At 41.7% G+C, this 16,784-nt stretch overlaps 1 protein-coding gene and 1 long non-coding RNA gene across 6 annotated transcripts in view; one reads left to right on the top strand and one right to left on the bottom strand.

Annotated features, from left to right (window-relative positions):
• The window catches only part of LOC105609229 (uncharacterized), a 25,131-nt gene extending 11,474 nt beyond the window's left edge, over positions 1 to 13,657 (top strand). For 2 of the 3 annotated variants that reach the window (XR_001039406.4, XR_009596825.1), the window contains 3 exons: positions 579 to 765; positions 1,437 to 1,555; positions 3,134 to 13,657. This is a non-coding gene — a long non-coding RNA (uncharacterized LOC105609229). The remainder of the gene's footprint in view (positions 1 to 578; positions 766 to 1,436; positions 1,556 to 3,133) is intronic. The other variant, XR_009596832.1, reaches the window with a different exon arrangement.
• ZNHIT6 (zinc finger HIT-type containing 6) overlaps positions 12,412 to 16,784 on the bottom strand; it is a 62,483-nt gene continuing 58,110 nt past the window's right edge. For all 3 annotated transcript variants that reach the window (XM_012175101.5, XM_060400598.1, XM_004002152.6), the window contains one exon: positions 12,412 to 15,970. In XM_012175101.5, coding sequence (XP_012030491.4) covers positions 15,930 to 15,970 — 41 coding nt within the window. In that variant the 3' untranslated portion in view covers positions 12,412 to 15,929. The remainder of the gene's footprint in view (positions 15,971 to 16,784) is intronic.

Raw genomic sequence — 16,784 nt, forward strand, 5'->3', positions numbered from 1 at the left:
ACATCATTTTAATTTGCACTTTAAGTCTGTAGAGAATGGACTATGAGGAGATAAGAAGAGAAGCCAAGAGAGCAGTTTGAGGACCAGTGTAGTAGCTGGATGAGAAAAGATGTTAACTTGGACTAGTTTGGTGGCCAAAGAGAGAATGAGATGTGGACAGAATAAAGAGATATTTAGAAAGCTGAATGAATAGGATCATGTAGCTGGTTGGAGTCTTAGGGAAAAGGAAAGGCGAAAAAGATAATTCTGATATTTCTGGTGTGAGCAACTGAATGAATAGAGATGACCCAGGGGAGCTGGTTAGGGGGAAGTGGAGAAAAGAATGAACTAGCCATGTGTTACACTGAGTACATGTGTGATTGTCAAGAAAGCAGTTAGGTCAGGTCTGAAGGTCAGAAGACAGATTCAGTGGTCACTAAACCAAGGAGTTAGAGGATGATGTCCAAGGAGAGGGTGTAGATTGAATAGATGGGTCACCAACATTGAACTCTTATCTTACATAAAGGAACTCTGGAACAGTTAGCCTCAAGAACTGTCTATTTCCCGTGGAGCCCCACATCAGTTCTTTTCTGCTGCAGTTTTTCCAGTCTCCAGCACCAGCTGGCCCCTGCATGTAAGGAGGTTACTAACTCAAGCAACACTGCTGGTGGACCCATCGTTTGGCCCAGATCATAGAAGGATTCTCAACTAACTCTGTTCAGTACCATCTTGTTTGGAGGGAGACATGTTCCTCATCATGCCCACATCCTCACACAGACTGTAGAGGTAAGTCTCCCAGCTTTGGCTCAAGGGCTTACAGGTTTCTGGGGCCACTGGACACAGGGATACACAGGCTATGTGTATGGGATGGTGGGTCTACCCCTTGATGATATCCTAGCCCCGAGCCCTTTCTACTCTGTTCCTCGGTCTTCATGGCAAATCCGAGGATCCTCCTTCCTCCACCGTGTCCTCTCTGGTGCCACTTGCCCCTCTCCTGCCTCCTTTCCTCACACCAGCACGAGGATGTCCAGTCATTAACTATGGAACGATCGTACACTCAGTGGATCTTTTGGGTCTTGGTTTCTGTTTCCATCTGCAGTGCCCTTAGGTATCAGGGAGAGAGAAGAAGGGAAGGGAAACACACAGGAAGCATGTCAATAGGCTGAGAACTCTGCCACACTTTCAGATGACAGCTCACCTACAGACAGATGGTTCAGGAATCAGCTAAGCGCTGGATTTCTTAATACTGCCAGGAGTAACTCAGAAGGCTGGGGGCAGAGATCAGACACCAAAGCTGTTGAAAACCACAGTTTTGGTAAATATATGCACAATTAAAAAAGTGTATTTGCAAAAATCTAGTTGCCTCCAGTCCAGTCTTGCCTATTAATCAAAGGATTTTTTCTTGAGCTCTGTGGCCCAGTCTATGATCCCAGCTCTGACCGCTGCTGCCCATGCAGGTCTCAATGAATTTCTCTCAGAGTCTCCAGACTGCCTTGGCTGACGACTTGTTCCTCTTGGGACAGATTTCGCCGGAGCTGAGCAGCCTGGCCCCCAGCTGTGCGGGGCCCTCTCTCCGGTAAGAGGAAACGCTTTCAGCTTAGTCCATTAACACAAACATTCAAAAGCAAACATTCAAAAGCCACAGATCGTGTTCACATAAATAAAACAGGATTGAGAAAAGCTTCACCCCAAGAAACCGAAGGGGTGTTTTATAAAACTGCCCCTGCCTTCCAAGTAGGCAGGCAGCAAAAGCCACAGTGATTCCAAAGCCTTGTGTGCTCCTTAGAGCTGGGTGGCTGCAGCCACAGGCCTTTGAAGAGGAAATGCCATCCCTGGGACAGGCAGAGAGCCAGCCCCCAAGTCCTGAAAGTACCAGAGAGAAGCTGAAAGCAGTGAAGGGGAAGGGGGAGCACAGCTGGGAAGTGAAAAATGGGAGGAAGGTGCAGGGAAAATAAAGGGGGAGGCTCTTCCCAACTGGGCTCCCCACACCCAGGCCAAAGAGTCAGTAGACAGAGCAACTCACTGTGCCCCTGAGACAGAGCTGGGTATGGAGAGGCCTGGGCGGCGGGCACAGCCCAGGGTGACTAAGGCTCCGCAGAGGGGTGTGTGTCCCTGCTGAGGGGTGGAGAGGGGTGGTGGTGTCTGGGCTGAGAGATGCCTTTACTTTGAAAGCTTCTGAGGAAATTAACTTTACAAGGTGCCTCCCTGTCTCCCAGAGTTATTAAAAGAAAGGAGGCAGCAAAGAAGAAATGGAAAAATGGTAACACCTCAGGAAGGGCTGAATGATCCCAACTGAAGGAAATGGGAGGCAGCTTAAGGGATGAATGTGCCACCTCCTCTCAGGGAGGAAGAACTCTGAGTGTGACCTTGTGTAAATGGGAAAAAAACACAACAAAACGGAAAACCCCCACACAAAGCACAACACTCAGTGTGGCCAAGGGCAAAACACACAGACACACATACACATGTCCTTTGAATATGCAGGATGAATGACTAATTAAATAGCCTAGGAACGTACAGTAAAAGGTCTGTGGGTACTTCTGTCTCAATGGGGCAGCACTGAATGCTAAAGGAATGGAGCAAGGAGAGGTGCTGTAAATCATGGGGTTCCGAGAAGATGCAAATCTTGGGAGCCTTTGAGTCCTAACAGTGGGGCCCATAGATGGATATCTATCTGGACATCCGTTGCTCATTTGTTGATGAAGAGAAAAAAAGCACTAAATCTAATCACTCTTTAAAAAAAAAAAAGGAAGCCAACTGAAGCCATTCATTTCACAGGAAGCCAGGTGTTTTCCTATGTGTTAAAAATCTGGGATTTAAAAATTTAAACCCCTCCTGCCTGACAATAATCCTCAGATCAGATGAGGCTACCCTCACCCAGCTTTGGCAAGCCCAGTCAGTGTTTGAAAGCATGATCCTTAGAAGCTTGTGCCTGCCCAGACACATGTACCCACAACTGCCTTACATTCAGAATTGCATTCAGGTGGGCTATAGCAAATCCAGGGTTGGAAAAAATATACTGGGAGAGAAACAGCCTACCTTCCGCTCCTCTTCTTGCTCTTCACTCCTAAGCCCTCAGTCTCCTAAGACTCTGCAGGTGACACTTGGAATGAGTGGCCTTCTAGTGGCTGGGTATCTCTGTGTTTCCTTCCAGACGGTGGTGCTACATTTGCCTGGTCGTGGAGGAAACATTTCCAGCTGGTGTCTGCTGGCTCCTTCATCAAAGCTGCTTCTGAACCTCTCATAGTGCTCCTCCCAACATGCAAAGCCTTTGGGTGGTTAGGAGTTTTCTCCACCAAATTGTCAGAGTCCTGATGACAGTACTTCAAGACAGAAGCTGACTCACCCAGGTACACAAAGTCATGATGGACAGCTCCAGTCTCCATGGGCTAACTTTTATTTTCAACTCCTCTAATTATTTTGTGTGTGTTTTAAGAGAATTAGAAACAATCATAGCCACTTATATTAAGTGTTTACCATGTGCCAGATGCTTTATATGTATTACTCTATGTAATTCTTGGCCCGAGACAGGCACCGTGCTGCTTCCTGGGTTAACTGAGGCTCAGAGAGGCTGTGCAGCTTGTGAGAGGATACAGGACTAGAAAGTCAAAGAGTCAGCATTTGAACTCAGTTCTGTTTAATTCACTAATGGGTTCCTTCAATCAGTATCCTGGACTGGCTCCAGGGGCCAAAGATAGGTTTATTTCTGCAACAGAGAAAAATTGGTAAGAAATCCCATGCTGAGCTAAACCTTTACCTAATATAACTCAATGGTCTGCCTCTGGTGTTGACCAGCAGAAACATTAGACAGGCAAAGTTAGGATATCATATTAAAAAAGTTGAGCACCTCCCTAAGTATCTCCTAATCTCTCACTGATATATGCTAAATCCATTAATATTTTCAATCTATATCAGTCTTTTGGATACTAGTTTCTATGTTTATTATTTTCTACATTTACTATATTTTGGGGTACTCAATTGCTTTTAAATTTCAAGGGACACTCACATACTCTGTTATTCCTAGATTTATTGGCTCATAGAAATCAAGACCAAAAGGAAAAAAATCTCAACAGGCTGAAATGATAGAATGAAAATGTGTGAGAACAAACGACAAGTCATGAACTGAGGTTCAGTTACTCAGCTAACTGACTGCAGGATGGGGAACAAAGATGGATGTTGTTATTTCATGGTTAGCCGTGGATAAGGTGATCTTAGGCTGCCCGAATAGAAACACAGAGTCTAGGACAAAGCGGAGGACAGCTCTAGTTTAGTCTACACTGTATATATATTAAGTCATATTCTAGCCACACAGCTTTAATAGTGACAAAGGCATTTGGGTGTTAAATTAAAAAAAAAAAGTGAGAAAACCACATTTCATAAAGAGATCTGAGGTGTGTATTGAGGGAAAAGTGGAAGAGGGCAGGATTAAGTGTCTTGAAACATTTGAAGCCAGGGAACAGCTTCAGAGGGAAAAACTGGAACCAAGTGGAAAGAAATTTCAAGGGGCTGATTTTGGTTCAGTATATGGGATAATTTTTCTACCCAAACTTCCAAAACAGAATGTGCTGCCTTAAATGGTGATAAGCTTTCCATCCTCGGGATATGCAAAAAGAGGCTGGATGACCACTTGTGAGAGATGCTTCGGAGGAAATTCTGAAATTGGAAGTGGGCAAGGGCAATTTCGTGACCTCTAGGCTTCCTTCCACTTATAAGATTCCCCATTTAATATCTCTCATCCTTTATTCACCATCTGGGCAATCCCTAAAACATCCAGTAATCTCTCAAAGCTTCAATTTTCCCTTCAGTAAAAGGATTACATGAAACCTGTTAAATCACAAGTTTACTATGAAAATGCTAGTTGTATTTTACTAGGATTCATAATTATATTTTAAAAAAATTTCATGAATCACATAAAAATCACCTTGCTTAAACCCCTGACGCATCTTTGGAGGTCCTGGAGTAGCTGATTTCTATGGTCCTTTTGGTTCTAAGATCCTACAGTTCTGTGGTTTTGCAGAGACCTTAAAGGTCATGACACACAGGGGAAAGAAAGCTCCTTGGAAAAGATAAGACTACTAAAAAGAGGTGCTTGTTTGAGTTTCCTCACATTCTCTATGTCACTTAGGAAATTTTGTTGTTGTTGCAAATGAAGGGAAAGCCCTCCAGAATGACTCCAAAATGAAAGCAAAATGTTATAACCAGGATCCATCTCTTAGCTCTGCTTCTAGCTTCCCATGCTGGGTCCCCTTGTGGCAGCAAAAATGGTGACATCCCTGAGTTAGGCTAGTGAGGAAGAGAGATGGAGTTCTAGCAGTCCTAGCAACAATTGGAGGCTCACTCTGGTATGGATTTCCATGCCCATTCCTGAACCAATGACTGTGGCTGAGATGGAATGGGAAGGCGGGCATCAATCCCAACCAGCCCTACAGCTGAGGATATGGGGAAGCGGCTCTCAGAAGAAATGTGGAGAACCAGCCAAGACTCAGCAACGTTGCCTGGTCCAGCCTTTGGCTGCCTGACAGCAACCCACAGCTTCCACACACTCAGGGCACGATACTTCTCTACAGGGACATCATGTGAAACTTCATTACTAAAGCTAGATCCAAGTTCAATATTTCATGTCAGTGTGCAAATCTTGTCAAGTGATTCTTCTTTGTTCAGTGATCTGTGGGTAAATGAGAAGTTAAGCCACACCCAGAAAAATTCCAAATTGCAAAGGACATCCAGTGGCTACCAGCCCTCACACATACTACAATCTTTTTGGACAAAAGTGGCAAAGACTCCCTATTTTGCAGTGAAGTGGTGGTCTGGGGCTGCCTCAGTTTCACTTTCTAAGAGGATCCTCTTGTCTCCTGTTTCTGTGAGAGAGCCTTTTCATAGGACAGCACAGCTTTAAATACCATTTCTCTCTGGTATAAATGGGAGTGCATCTGTGCTCGGGGAAGGGGTTCCAAGGACAGTTTTCAGACTGGTTCCCATCTATGTGTTTCTGGTTGTGATGGTTAATTTTATGTATCAACTTGACTGGGTCAGGGGGTACCCAGATATTTGGTAAAACATTATTCTGGATGTTTCTGTAAGGATATTTTGGAAAGAGATTAACATTTAAATCAGAAGAGGCAGTAAAGCAGACTACTCTCCCTAATATGGGTGGGCCTCAGCCAATCAGTTGAAGGCCTGATTAGAGCCAAGCGGTTGACCACCCCCTGAGTAAGAAAGAATCCCTCTGGCCTGACCACCTTTGAACAGGGACACTCCTTCAGACTCAAACTGAAACATCTGCTCTCCTGGGTCTTAGCTTGAGCCCTTACCTTATAGATCTCGGGACTTGCCAGACTCCATAATCACATGAGCCAGTTCCTAATAAATCTGTTTCTCTCTCTACATATATACCAATTGCTTCTGCTTCTCTGGATAACCCTGATAACACACTGGTCAATTCCATGAGTTAGTAATAAAAGCAGAGATCTAGCTGATTTATAGCTTCATTTAGAACGCGGATTTGGGGTGGCTGTAAATTGATGGCTTCTGCCTCTATACTGGCCTCTTTGGGGGCAATGCAATGCAATGACCTGGAGCTACTCTCCTTTGCTGGAGGGCTGCACACCAGCTGCAGCTGTTCAAGAGGCATGGCTGTCCCTTTTGACAGGTCAGGAGCGTGCAACAAGAGGATTCTAGAAGATGTATGGAGATCACACTTATTCTAGGTCCTAATCTTTCTTTGGGCTTTCCAGGTGGCTAAAGAATCCTCCTGCCAATGCAGGAGACCAGGGTTCGATCTCTGGATTGGGAAGATCCCCTGGAGGAGGAAATGGCAACCCACCCACTCCAGTATTCTTCCCTGGGAAATTCCATGGACAGAGGAGCCTGGCGGGCTACAGTCCCTGGGGTTGCAAAAGAGTCAGACATGACCGAGTGAATAAACAACAGTAACAATCTTTCTTTATTGTACTTTTCCCTTCTTTTTTCTTTTGCTCAAACTAATTTAACTTTACAAGGAATCTGGCTTTTCTATTCAGCCAAGGATCCAGATGAATACACTCAGTTGACTTGGGTCACAGGCAGAAACTGTTTTTTGTAGCAAAGCCTTATTTCATTCCTTCTTGGTTTTAGAGGCATTAGCTCTCGTAAAATTTACAAAGGCTTCAACCTGCAACCACTACATTCCTACAACCTGAACTTTCCATCCAAGTCCCTGAATACTGCTGCCTGGAGAGTCACATGGGCTGAAAATCCCAGTATACATTAAACAATTTACCACCAAACAAGAACTGCCAATAACTGACTGTGTTAAAGACCGTTATTGTCCCAATACCCATCTAATTACCCTCCTTAGTAAGAAGAATCCACAATTTTTAGTTAGGCACATTGCTAATCAGAAGGACTTCTTCCCATTCCTTTGAAGCAGGTGTGGCTATATGGCCAAGTTCTGGATATGGGATATCAACAGAAGTGCTGTGTGCAACTTCCACAAACTGTCCATAAAGGGTCCGTTAAGATTATTTTTCCTTTTACAGACCAACCTAATCCTCACTAACACCCAGAAGTTCTTCTATCTTCATTCATCCAATTCTATAATCCAGGGGCTACAACTTGCCGTGCTTCATTTCCTGGTATTAAATTCTGACAGTTGACAGAAAATCTAACTTACATAAACTTGATTAAGGGAGGAAAAAAGAGGAATGTAATGGGTAATGTAACTGAGCACTACACAGGGATATATGGGCTTGGCTTAATCTAGATTCAATCAGCTTCCTCTGAGTTGTCACCAGTCTCAGGCAGGCTCCCCTTACAGTAGCAAAACAAGCTAACCCGCTTTTAACCTGCATCTTTATAGTAGGGGAGATTCTATCTATCTGCCTGTAGAATCTGTAGACCTACAGATTCTATCTGTAGGTCTCTTGGATTGCACCAGCTTAGGTCACCTGCACAGTTCTGAACCAAACACAGGATCACGGGAGTGGGATCTGTTGAGGCTGCTGAAAACCCACCCTAGAGCTAGGGTTGGTCTTAATTCCATCTGAACCAGATCACTGTGAACAGAAGGAGCTACTAGCTTCCCAAAGAAACTCAAGGTAGTGTTCTGAGAAGGGGGATGCATGTTGAGTAGTAAACAACACATTTTACTACACTTTTTAATTTATACTTAGACCGTCACCTGGCCTAAGGTTTACAGATTCACTACCACCCTTCGGAGAAATCTTACACCAGGACTAAAGGAGATTACAAAATATTTTAAAGTCCTTTTGAATAGACTAAATTATAGGATTTCAAATTAAGTACTGTTTGACGGGTTAAGAAAGAACTTGCTGTCCTTCATACTCCTGAGGGGCACGGAAGTTTGGTAGGGGAAAGGAAGATTTGATTGCTTAGGAAAAAAGAAAATCAAACCAAACCTCCCAACAGGTCTTGGCACTTAAGAAAGTTGAGAAAAGAACACCTGGATCATGCTTTCCCTTTGACTGTCCACACACAGGTCAGCCACAAACAGTAGCTTCCTTCTTGCAGAGTCGCATTAATTCAATACCTGGAAGACTGGATGCCTGCTCTCACTTGGTTTCCTGGCCACCTCAAGTTTTCCATTTCCAATGCTTAGAAGTTTTGTTTGTGAGGGTCCAAATGTGGCAGGAACTATTTACAGGCTTCTAAGCTGCACTCGTTGTGCAGGCCAAGGTTGTTGGCTGAACAACCGACCAACCTTTCCAGGGAGAGATCTGAAGCAGGGGATTTGAAAAAACACCTTCCAATCTGTCAGGAACATGGAAAAAGTTGCTGTCTCTTCTACATTGGCGGGGGCGCCAAAGCACAACATCACAGCATCTGGTTAACCAACTGCTAAAACTTCAAAACACAGAGATCAGACGCTCCTGTTTTTCTTTAGGAACACAGAGCAGCAGTCAAGCATAGGACCACAGGGTTCTAGGAAAAATAAGAAGTTATTGGGCTTCAGGGACTGTCTTTGCACCACAGAATCATACTGTATAGACTTAAACTAGAATCAACTGTTCAGAGAGCCAAAAGAAATCATACCAAGAGGTGATATGTGACAATCTCTTCTCATGGTAAAAATAACTGAGAATACTTAGCAGAAAACTGGGAGAAAGGAAGCTTTTCTGAGATACAAAGTGAAACAGTTATTTGATGAACACTGCATTACCTACCCAAGGGGGATGGAAATTTCTTTTAAAAATCAAGAGGCTTAGCTTACTCTCCTTGGTTATATAGTTTAGAGCATGAACACTTGCTTTCATGAAATTAAGACTCACATTTTACTATTTACAAGCCCTTTGTCTTTTCATGGGTTTTCTCCAACTATCCCATTTCCACTTTTGAAGTCATTCTCAAGATTTCCAACAGGTCCTGAGATTACACCTCCTCCCCTATGGTTGTCCAAGCTGCCCAAGCCTGTCCTGTCCTTAGGCAATGCCCAGCAGCTCTCAGTTGGATTCACCAGTGTGCCAAGCATGCGTTCCTGCCGCAGCTCAACATCAGGTCAACTTGACACTCATTAGCAGCTGTCTTTGTGTCCTTATTCCTTTCCATGTGGGCTCCCTTTACCATATAGTCCTGGACAGCCATGTTCCTTGAGGTCGGTTGTAACAGCTCTGAGCAGTGCTCAGTACAGCGGTGCACAATCCATCATGGACAGTGAAACAGACTTGATACTAACATCTTGGATTCCACTAAAAGAAACTGGCACTAGCATTAGCAGCTGGTTTCAAACTAACTGAAGTGATTGAAGGTTTTATGCCCAAACCAGCAAAATATGAGTAACATGGATGAAAGACTCAAGACAGGAACTGAAAACATTAGGAGAAACAGCCCACTGTCCATCAACGGTGAGAAAAACCTCCAAGAAAAGCGGTTTCACAAACTCTGAAGAAACTGTCCTTTTTCAAAAAATTCTTTAGGTAAAGTAGCCTATTAAAATAATTATCCATTTTTAAGTAGCAGTAAACTGTAATAACATCTCAAAATCATTATGAAACATAGTATGACTTCAGGATGACTTGATGACCTGGGCAGAGCCCATCCAGGAGTCCAATTAACCTAATGGTTAGGGACATGACCTCTGAAGCCCATCTTGCCTTGGTTTAAATCGTGGTCTGCCTAGTTAATTTCCATGTAACCCATCTGGTTTGGACCTTAATTTCCTTTCCTATATAAAATGGGGATGATGGTACTGTACTTTATTGACACTAGAACCCACATTTTAACATTCTTGAAATCTTTAGGGCCTTAAAAAAGGCTGGTGGCCAGGCCATAGTCATGATGTACCTGACAATCCTCGTGCATATGTGGTTGTTTCTGGTGGCACAAATGGACATCAGCAATCTTTCGATATTTCATTCCACAGGCTATTGTCTTAACAACAGCTGACCAAAATCCTTCTATTAAATACCTTTAGATCAAGGAAACATCAGCATCAGAACGTGCAGAATGGGTGTCAGTGTCTGACTCTTTGTGACCCCATGGACTGGAGCCTGCCAGGCTCCTCTGTCAGAATTTTCCAGGCAAGAATACTGGAGGGGGCTGCCCTTTCCTCCTCCAGAGGATCTTCCCAAGCCAGGGATCAAATTCATGTCTTTAGTGTCTTCTGTATTGCAGGCAGATTCTTTACCACTATGCCACCTGGGAAGCCCTCATTCCACAGACCATTGTCTTAATAACAGTTGATCAAAACCTTTCTGCTAAATACCTTCTGATTAAGAAAACAGCAGCATAAGAACTTGCAGAATGGGTGTCAGTGACTCTGAAGGAAATTGCACAGACAGTGGTGGAGCAGTTCATTCAGAATTGGTGCATCATGTGGTCTGAGTCATAAAGGTCAGACCGTGAAGTTTTAGGAATGCCTTACCCAGTTAATTTCACTTGTTTAAAATATAAGCACAGAATGATATGCTTGTCTCAATATCACATTACATCAATTCTAGCTATTTTTTCCATATTTTAACATTTCAAGTCAGGATGTGTCATACAATTTGTTGATCCATGTATTTTTATTCTTAGTGCTATACAAAATGGTATGGCTTATAATTGACAAAGTCTGAGATTTATTGAAATGAAACTCCTAAAAGAGCTTTTTGCATAAGCATTCTAAATTTTCTAAAAAGCATTGTCACAATTTAATTGGCAGCATTGTTTTCTGTTAATAAAATGGCACATTTTACCACTAATGACACTGTGGAGTCAATGAAACACAGCAGTACTTACTTCACTGGACTGTGAAGAATCAGTGATTAACAGTTTTAACGTGCTTAGAACGGTGCCTTAAAAATTTGTTTTCAGCCTAGAGAGCTTCCCTACTTCTCCCAACTTATCTCAATATCCAATCTTTACTGAGATCTTACTTTATGCCAGAAACTGCTTGATACTGTGCCATAATTATCAACCATAGATTTGGCCTTCAAGACCAGTTAAACAACAGTTTGAGCAATAAGGAAAATATCGAACACCCATCATTCATCATTTAACAGTGTGATCTAAGGATAAGTTTGAACCTCTATTGCCTTAGTTTCCTCATCTGTAAAATGGATTTATTGTAAACCCCACTGATAATGCTGTCTACCATAACATGAATCAGTTTCATTTTCCACCTGAGCCCCTGTTCACAAATGCACGTGGGCTCAAATTGCAACTCTTGGTCGAGGTGAGGAACATGAAAGACAGGGTGAAGGTGGGTGAGATGGTAGGCTGTCTCAGGAAGTGGGGAGGCAGAGGGTGAGTTATCTCAGAGAAGGGTGCTGAGACGGGCACTGACTACCTGAGAGATTCCTGGGCTCCTGCTATTTTCTTAGATGTACAAGACAGACATAGGCCTGGCTCACAATTGTCAGAATAGTAAGCTATTAATATATGCTAGTTTAACCTTATTATCAGTGTGATATTAAAAACACTCAACAGGCAGTGTGGCATGAGCATCTGCCTCTCAGGAGATGCATGCAGTGTGAACGTAACTATGGGTTCTACGTGAGAGGCTCACAGCCGTGACTGGTCAAGCTGAGTCTCAGAGAGTAGGGAGAATATGCTCATATGGAGATTATGAACAAGGAGAAATGCACTTCAGTGGGGGAAATGCTTGGGATGTATATATGGTAGCATTTTTGTTGTTTTATGAGACTGAAGTTAAAGGGTGGAGATACAGGAAAGAAATGGCTGTAAAATTAGGTTGGGGCCCAGTCATGAAGAGTAAGTGGTATTGTATTCATTAAGAAAACAAAACTGGCGATAGCAGAATTGTATAGCAGCTTATCAAAGGCTAAAGGATGCATTTGGTTATGAAGTTCAAAATGAGTGCAGCTCACCACACTTCAATATGGAAAACTGTCCACATTTCAGTTCATTTTAAAGAACACATGCACACATACTTTAGATAGCTTTCAGCTGACCAAAGTTAAAAGAAAATATTTTGTAATGAAGTACAGATCCTCAGAGGTTTAAGGGTCTATTTTTACTAAAATAGTCATCATTTTTTTGAAGCATTATCCTCCAGTACAACTCTAATTTCAAAATCAGTATTTCTCATATGTTGACGAAATGGGCAATTTCCAAATCCATCTTGGAAACAGACTGGTGCGGTGCATCTGATCAAACCAGTAGCAACATAATGTCAAACACAAATGGGAAGCATTAAAAAAAAAGCCTATAATGGCAACTCAGCAGCAATGGCACAAGTAGGAACTAAAATCTCTAGTTAAAGCCAATGAAGCCCTGCAGATTAATTCTGAATTTTACTCCTTATGTGATTTCAAATCAGTAACCCCCTGCTACTCAAATTCCAATAAATGTGCAATGGACATCTGTTTCTTTTGTATTCTCAGGAACCACCTTTCCTCTACAGTTCCTACACCCTTCCTTTTTCTGGTAATTTCCCCTTCCTTTGGGGGAACTCCTTATCAGCTCAGGGATAGAATGTGATCTAATCTGGTTAAAATGAAAGTTCTTACCCCCAGTTTTACATAACTTGCTGCCAAGCTTTGTATGATGATGTAACTACTATCCTCACCTCAGTGCAAAGTGGGCATCCCCAAAGAGAAAGTTTGCCTAGGAAAGAAAACCAGTCCATGGAAAAAAAAAGAAAAACAGGGTCAAGTATGGGAGATGGAAAGACATACGGCTTCTTTGTTGTTTGGACCCAGTCATGCCTGGACTTCCCAGCACAGGAATCAATAAACTGCCTTTCATGCTGACACTAGTTTGAGTTTTTGACACTTGCAGTTGAAGGATGATTGGTTAATAAAAGTATTCAATACTTACCTGAAAATAAACCTACCACATTTTAATACAGTAATTTATGACTAAATAAAAGCAGCTTAGGTTATCTTTACTTAAAATTTAATGCCTGATATAAAGTCAGGCACAACACACTGTATATGCCAAAGAAATTAAACAAAACATATAAAGTAAATTGTTGGCATTATATGTTTAGCATTTCACTAACATCCTGAAACCTGAATCCTATCACTTGCTACAGTGAAACAAATTGGCTCAACTACACTTAGGAATATTACAGTAACTCTTTAATTCCTATTTATAATATGAACAGGTGCAAGTTTTGTTTACTGTAAATTTATGTCTATTAACCCCATATGTAATAATTAGCAATTATGAAAGGCCTACCTTCCCTTTGAAATCATTGTTTAAAAAATAAAGGCCAGGTGGAGCCCTTCTTTTAAAATATGGTTTGTGAATGAAATGCAGGATGTTGAACTTAACATGGGTCAGGGAGTTTGTTTATTCATCAGAATTTGTCAGGAATCCAAAATGGTGAAGGCCTCTAAAACAGAAATTGGGTTTTAATACTACAAACTTAAAGGGCTCTCAGTGAATTGTTCCCAGTTTACCCCATCCAAGCAGTTGACATAGTTATTCACTACAACACGTTTACTGTAAATTCTGTGGGAATAAATGTGCATATTAATCAAATGATCTGATAGTTATATTAAGGGAACTCTGCTATATTCTTTGGAGAAGGCAATGGCAACCCATTCCAGTACTCTTGCCTGGACCTGGTAGGCTGCAGTCCATGGGGTAGCGAAGAGTCAGACACGACTGAGCGACTTCACTTTCACTTTTCACTTTCATGCATTGGAGAAGGAAATGGCAACCCTCCAGCATTCTTGCCTGGAGAATCCCAAGGACGGAGGAGCCTGGTAGGCTGCTGTCTATGGGGTTGCACAGAGTCAGATACGACTGAATTGACTTGGCGGCAGCAGCAGCAGCAGCAGCAGCTATATTCTTTCCGAAGGAATAGTCCCTAATTTAAAGTCTAACAGAATTCTAGACAACAGATATGGTAAAGATGCAATAGATCATGTGGGGTTTTTTGTTTTGTTTTGTTTTTTTTTTTCCCCCTCCTGGGGAGGGAAAGTACAGGATAAGTCCTTTGGTTTTTGTCCAGTTTTTTAACTTAAATTCTAGATGGGATGGAACTCAACACTTTTCTTGGAAATGAGACACATCATAACAGATTTCACTGTCAGGAAATTCCTCTCCACCCTGATACTCAGATCACATGTTCTTTTTTGTGTACTTTATCCCATTTTTCCCAATAACAATTCTGTGACACGTTTGATTCAATTCATTCTCCTTCTTGCCTGTCTCAAGAAGATAAATCTCACTGTCAAGATTGTGAAATCCCATTTAGTTGTCAGTCCAGTAATTATTGTGAAAAACATAATTCTACACAAAGTTTTTACTATATATAGGGAGAAGATCCCTGAAGCTGCTTTAGGAAGTATATGTATTTTTCAAACGCCTAACCCTTATTGTCTATGAATCACATTTCTACCACTACTCTGTATCAAAGGTCTTTGGGCCATGACTGTCTTCAGATGCTCTTCTCCAATTTCTACCCCAAGTTACATATATTCGTACTCTACAAGTTTCTTCTGTGCTTATAATAATGTTCTCATTATCTTTTCATATTTCTAATCTTTCCAAGTCTCTTTTAATGAATATCTCTGGTTTCTTTTTGGTCTAAAACTTTTCCTAATTATAAACTAAAAATGAATTTCATTGATATTCAATTTTATCATTTGTTTTCTTAACCGTTAGGTACACAGATGCAATACAGATGTAATAATCTTTTATAGTCATATTGCAATTTCATAACTACAAATTCCAATAAAACTAGGAAACTTTAATTTTAATAAGTGAGATCATAATGTATACAGAGCTGCCATAAGGTATAAATTAAATCATGTATATACATAAATACACATACACATTCCAAAAGCACTTTGAAGAGTTCCAAGTGTTTCTTCTTTAGCTATTGTTAGATGTTTCCAAACACAGCGTAAAACTGCTCATCACAACACCCTGTGTGGTAATGTCAAGAGGAGAGTCGAAATGGGGTGCAAGGCACAGAATTCACAGTAAGACACAGCTCACTGTGTGGACAAGGAAAGCCAGATTTGTGAGCACTGATGATTCAAACAACAATGCGGAGCCGCTGCTTTTCTGAACTGACTGTAAGAAATAGCAGTTCCTAGTACTTATACAACCTTTTACATAGGACATCATACCAGGTGCCACCCAAGTATAAAAGATCCATTCAGTTGTCTCAAAAGGTTAAGTTACATACAAATCCTAAGGACAAGAATGGGCACCTGAGAGACCAGTCCTCCTGTGGCTAGATGGTGTGCCATATGGCCCTTCTTTAGTGAGGTCCCGCTAAAGAGAATGCCAACCTTTGGCTAACGCAGGATCCTTGGATCAAACTAACAACAGTTTTCAGCCTACAGAATAAAGCATATTAAAGTCTGAGCCTTACAAGTCAATTCAGGAAGCTAGAAAATACATTAAAACATTTTTTTTTCCAAGATGGTTTAATCAGTTTTCAGAGAAACAAAACTTTCCAATGACCAAGAGAAAGCACCCCCAAATCTTCCAACAAGGTCCTCTGCCACTATCTGGGTACTGTCACATTCTTCCTCCAAAAGAAGTGTTCAATTTTCATCACCAATGTTCTTAGTAGATTCACTTTTCACTGAAAAAATAAGGAAACATACAGTCAAGTGTGTATACTGTTTCTGTTTAGCCTGTTCTGTTTTTCCCTCTTCTCTCCTCCCTTCTGATTCATACCAACAGCACTGCTCATGGGGACAGACAAACCATGTCATGTCCCAGGCAGCTGAGATATACAATTCTGGCCACCATAAATACAGAAATGATGTCTGAAAGTGGCAATTATATTTTGTGAGGTAACATCCTTCCTGCCTCTGTGGAAGACTCAGGAATGGTCACTTCACAGTGTGGGTAGGATCCGATACTTGCACCACTGGACAGACCACTATTATCACTCAGGCTGGCCAAGTGTGGTTGGAATAAATTTTTCCAGGATTTTTTTTAAACTTAAAATTGAGGGTCAGTATATATTGAATGAATGTGGGCTGACAGAAGACTAGCTAATCGCCATCTCCTTCTTTTCACAGGAAAGGAGACTGAGAGCAGAAATGGAGCTCCTTTAAAGGAGCTGTCTTGACTACAGCAAAACTATGATTTACTCACTAATGCAGAGTTCCACGGGGATAGACACTGGGCCTTTCTCTCCTATATTTATTTCCCCAGTGTAGCATGTATACTGAATTAATATAACTGTAAGCTACTCCAACTTATAGACTGGTTTTTTTTTTTTTTTTTTCAATTTGCAAAATGGGAACCAGAATAACTGCTCTCTTTATTTTATTGTACAGGGAAGCTAAAAGGAAATGGCACATAAACACTTTGAAAACTGTTAAGGTTAAAATATAGATTATTTGCTTGAGGCTTATAGCCCTTTATCTCCATTGTGTAGGTAAGGA

Source organism: Ovis aries, chromosome 1 (assembly GCF_016772045.2).
Source record: "Ovis aries strain OAR_USU_Benz2616 breed Rambouillet chromosome 1, ARS-UI_Ramb_v3.0, whole genome shotgun sequence".
Classification (NCBI taxonomy): domain Eukaryota; kingdom Metazoa; phylum Chordata; class Mammalia; order Artiodactyla; family Bovidae; genus Ovis; species Ovis aries.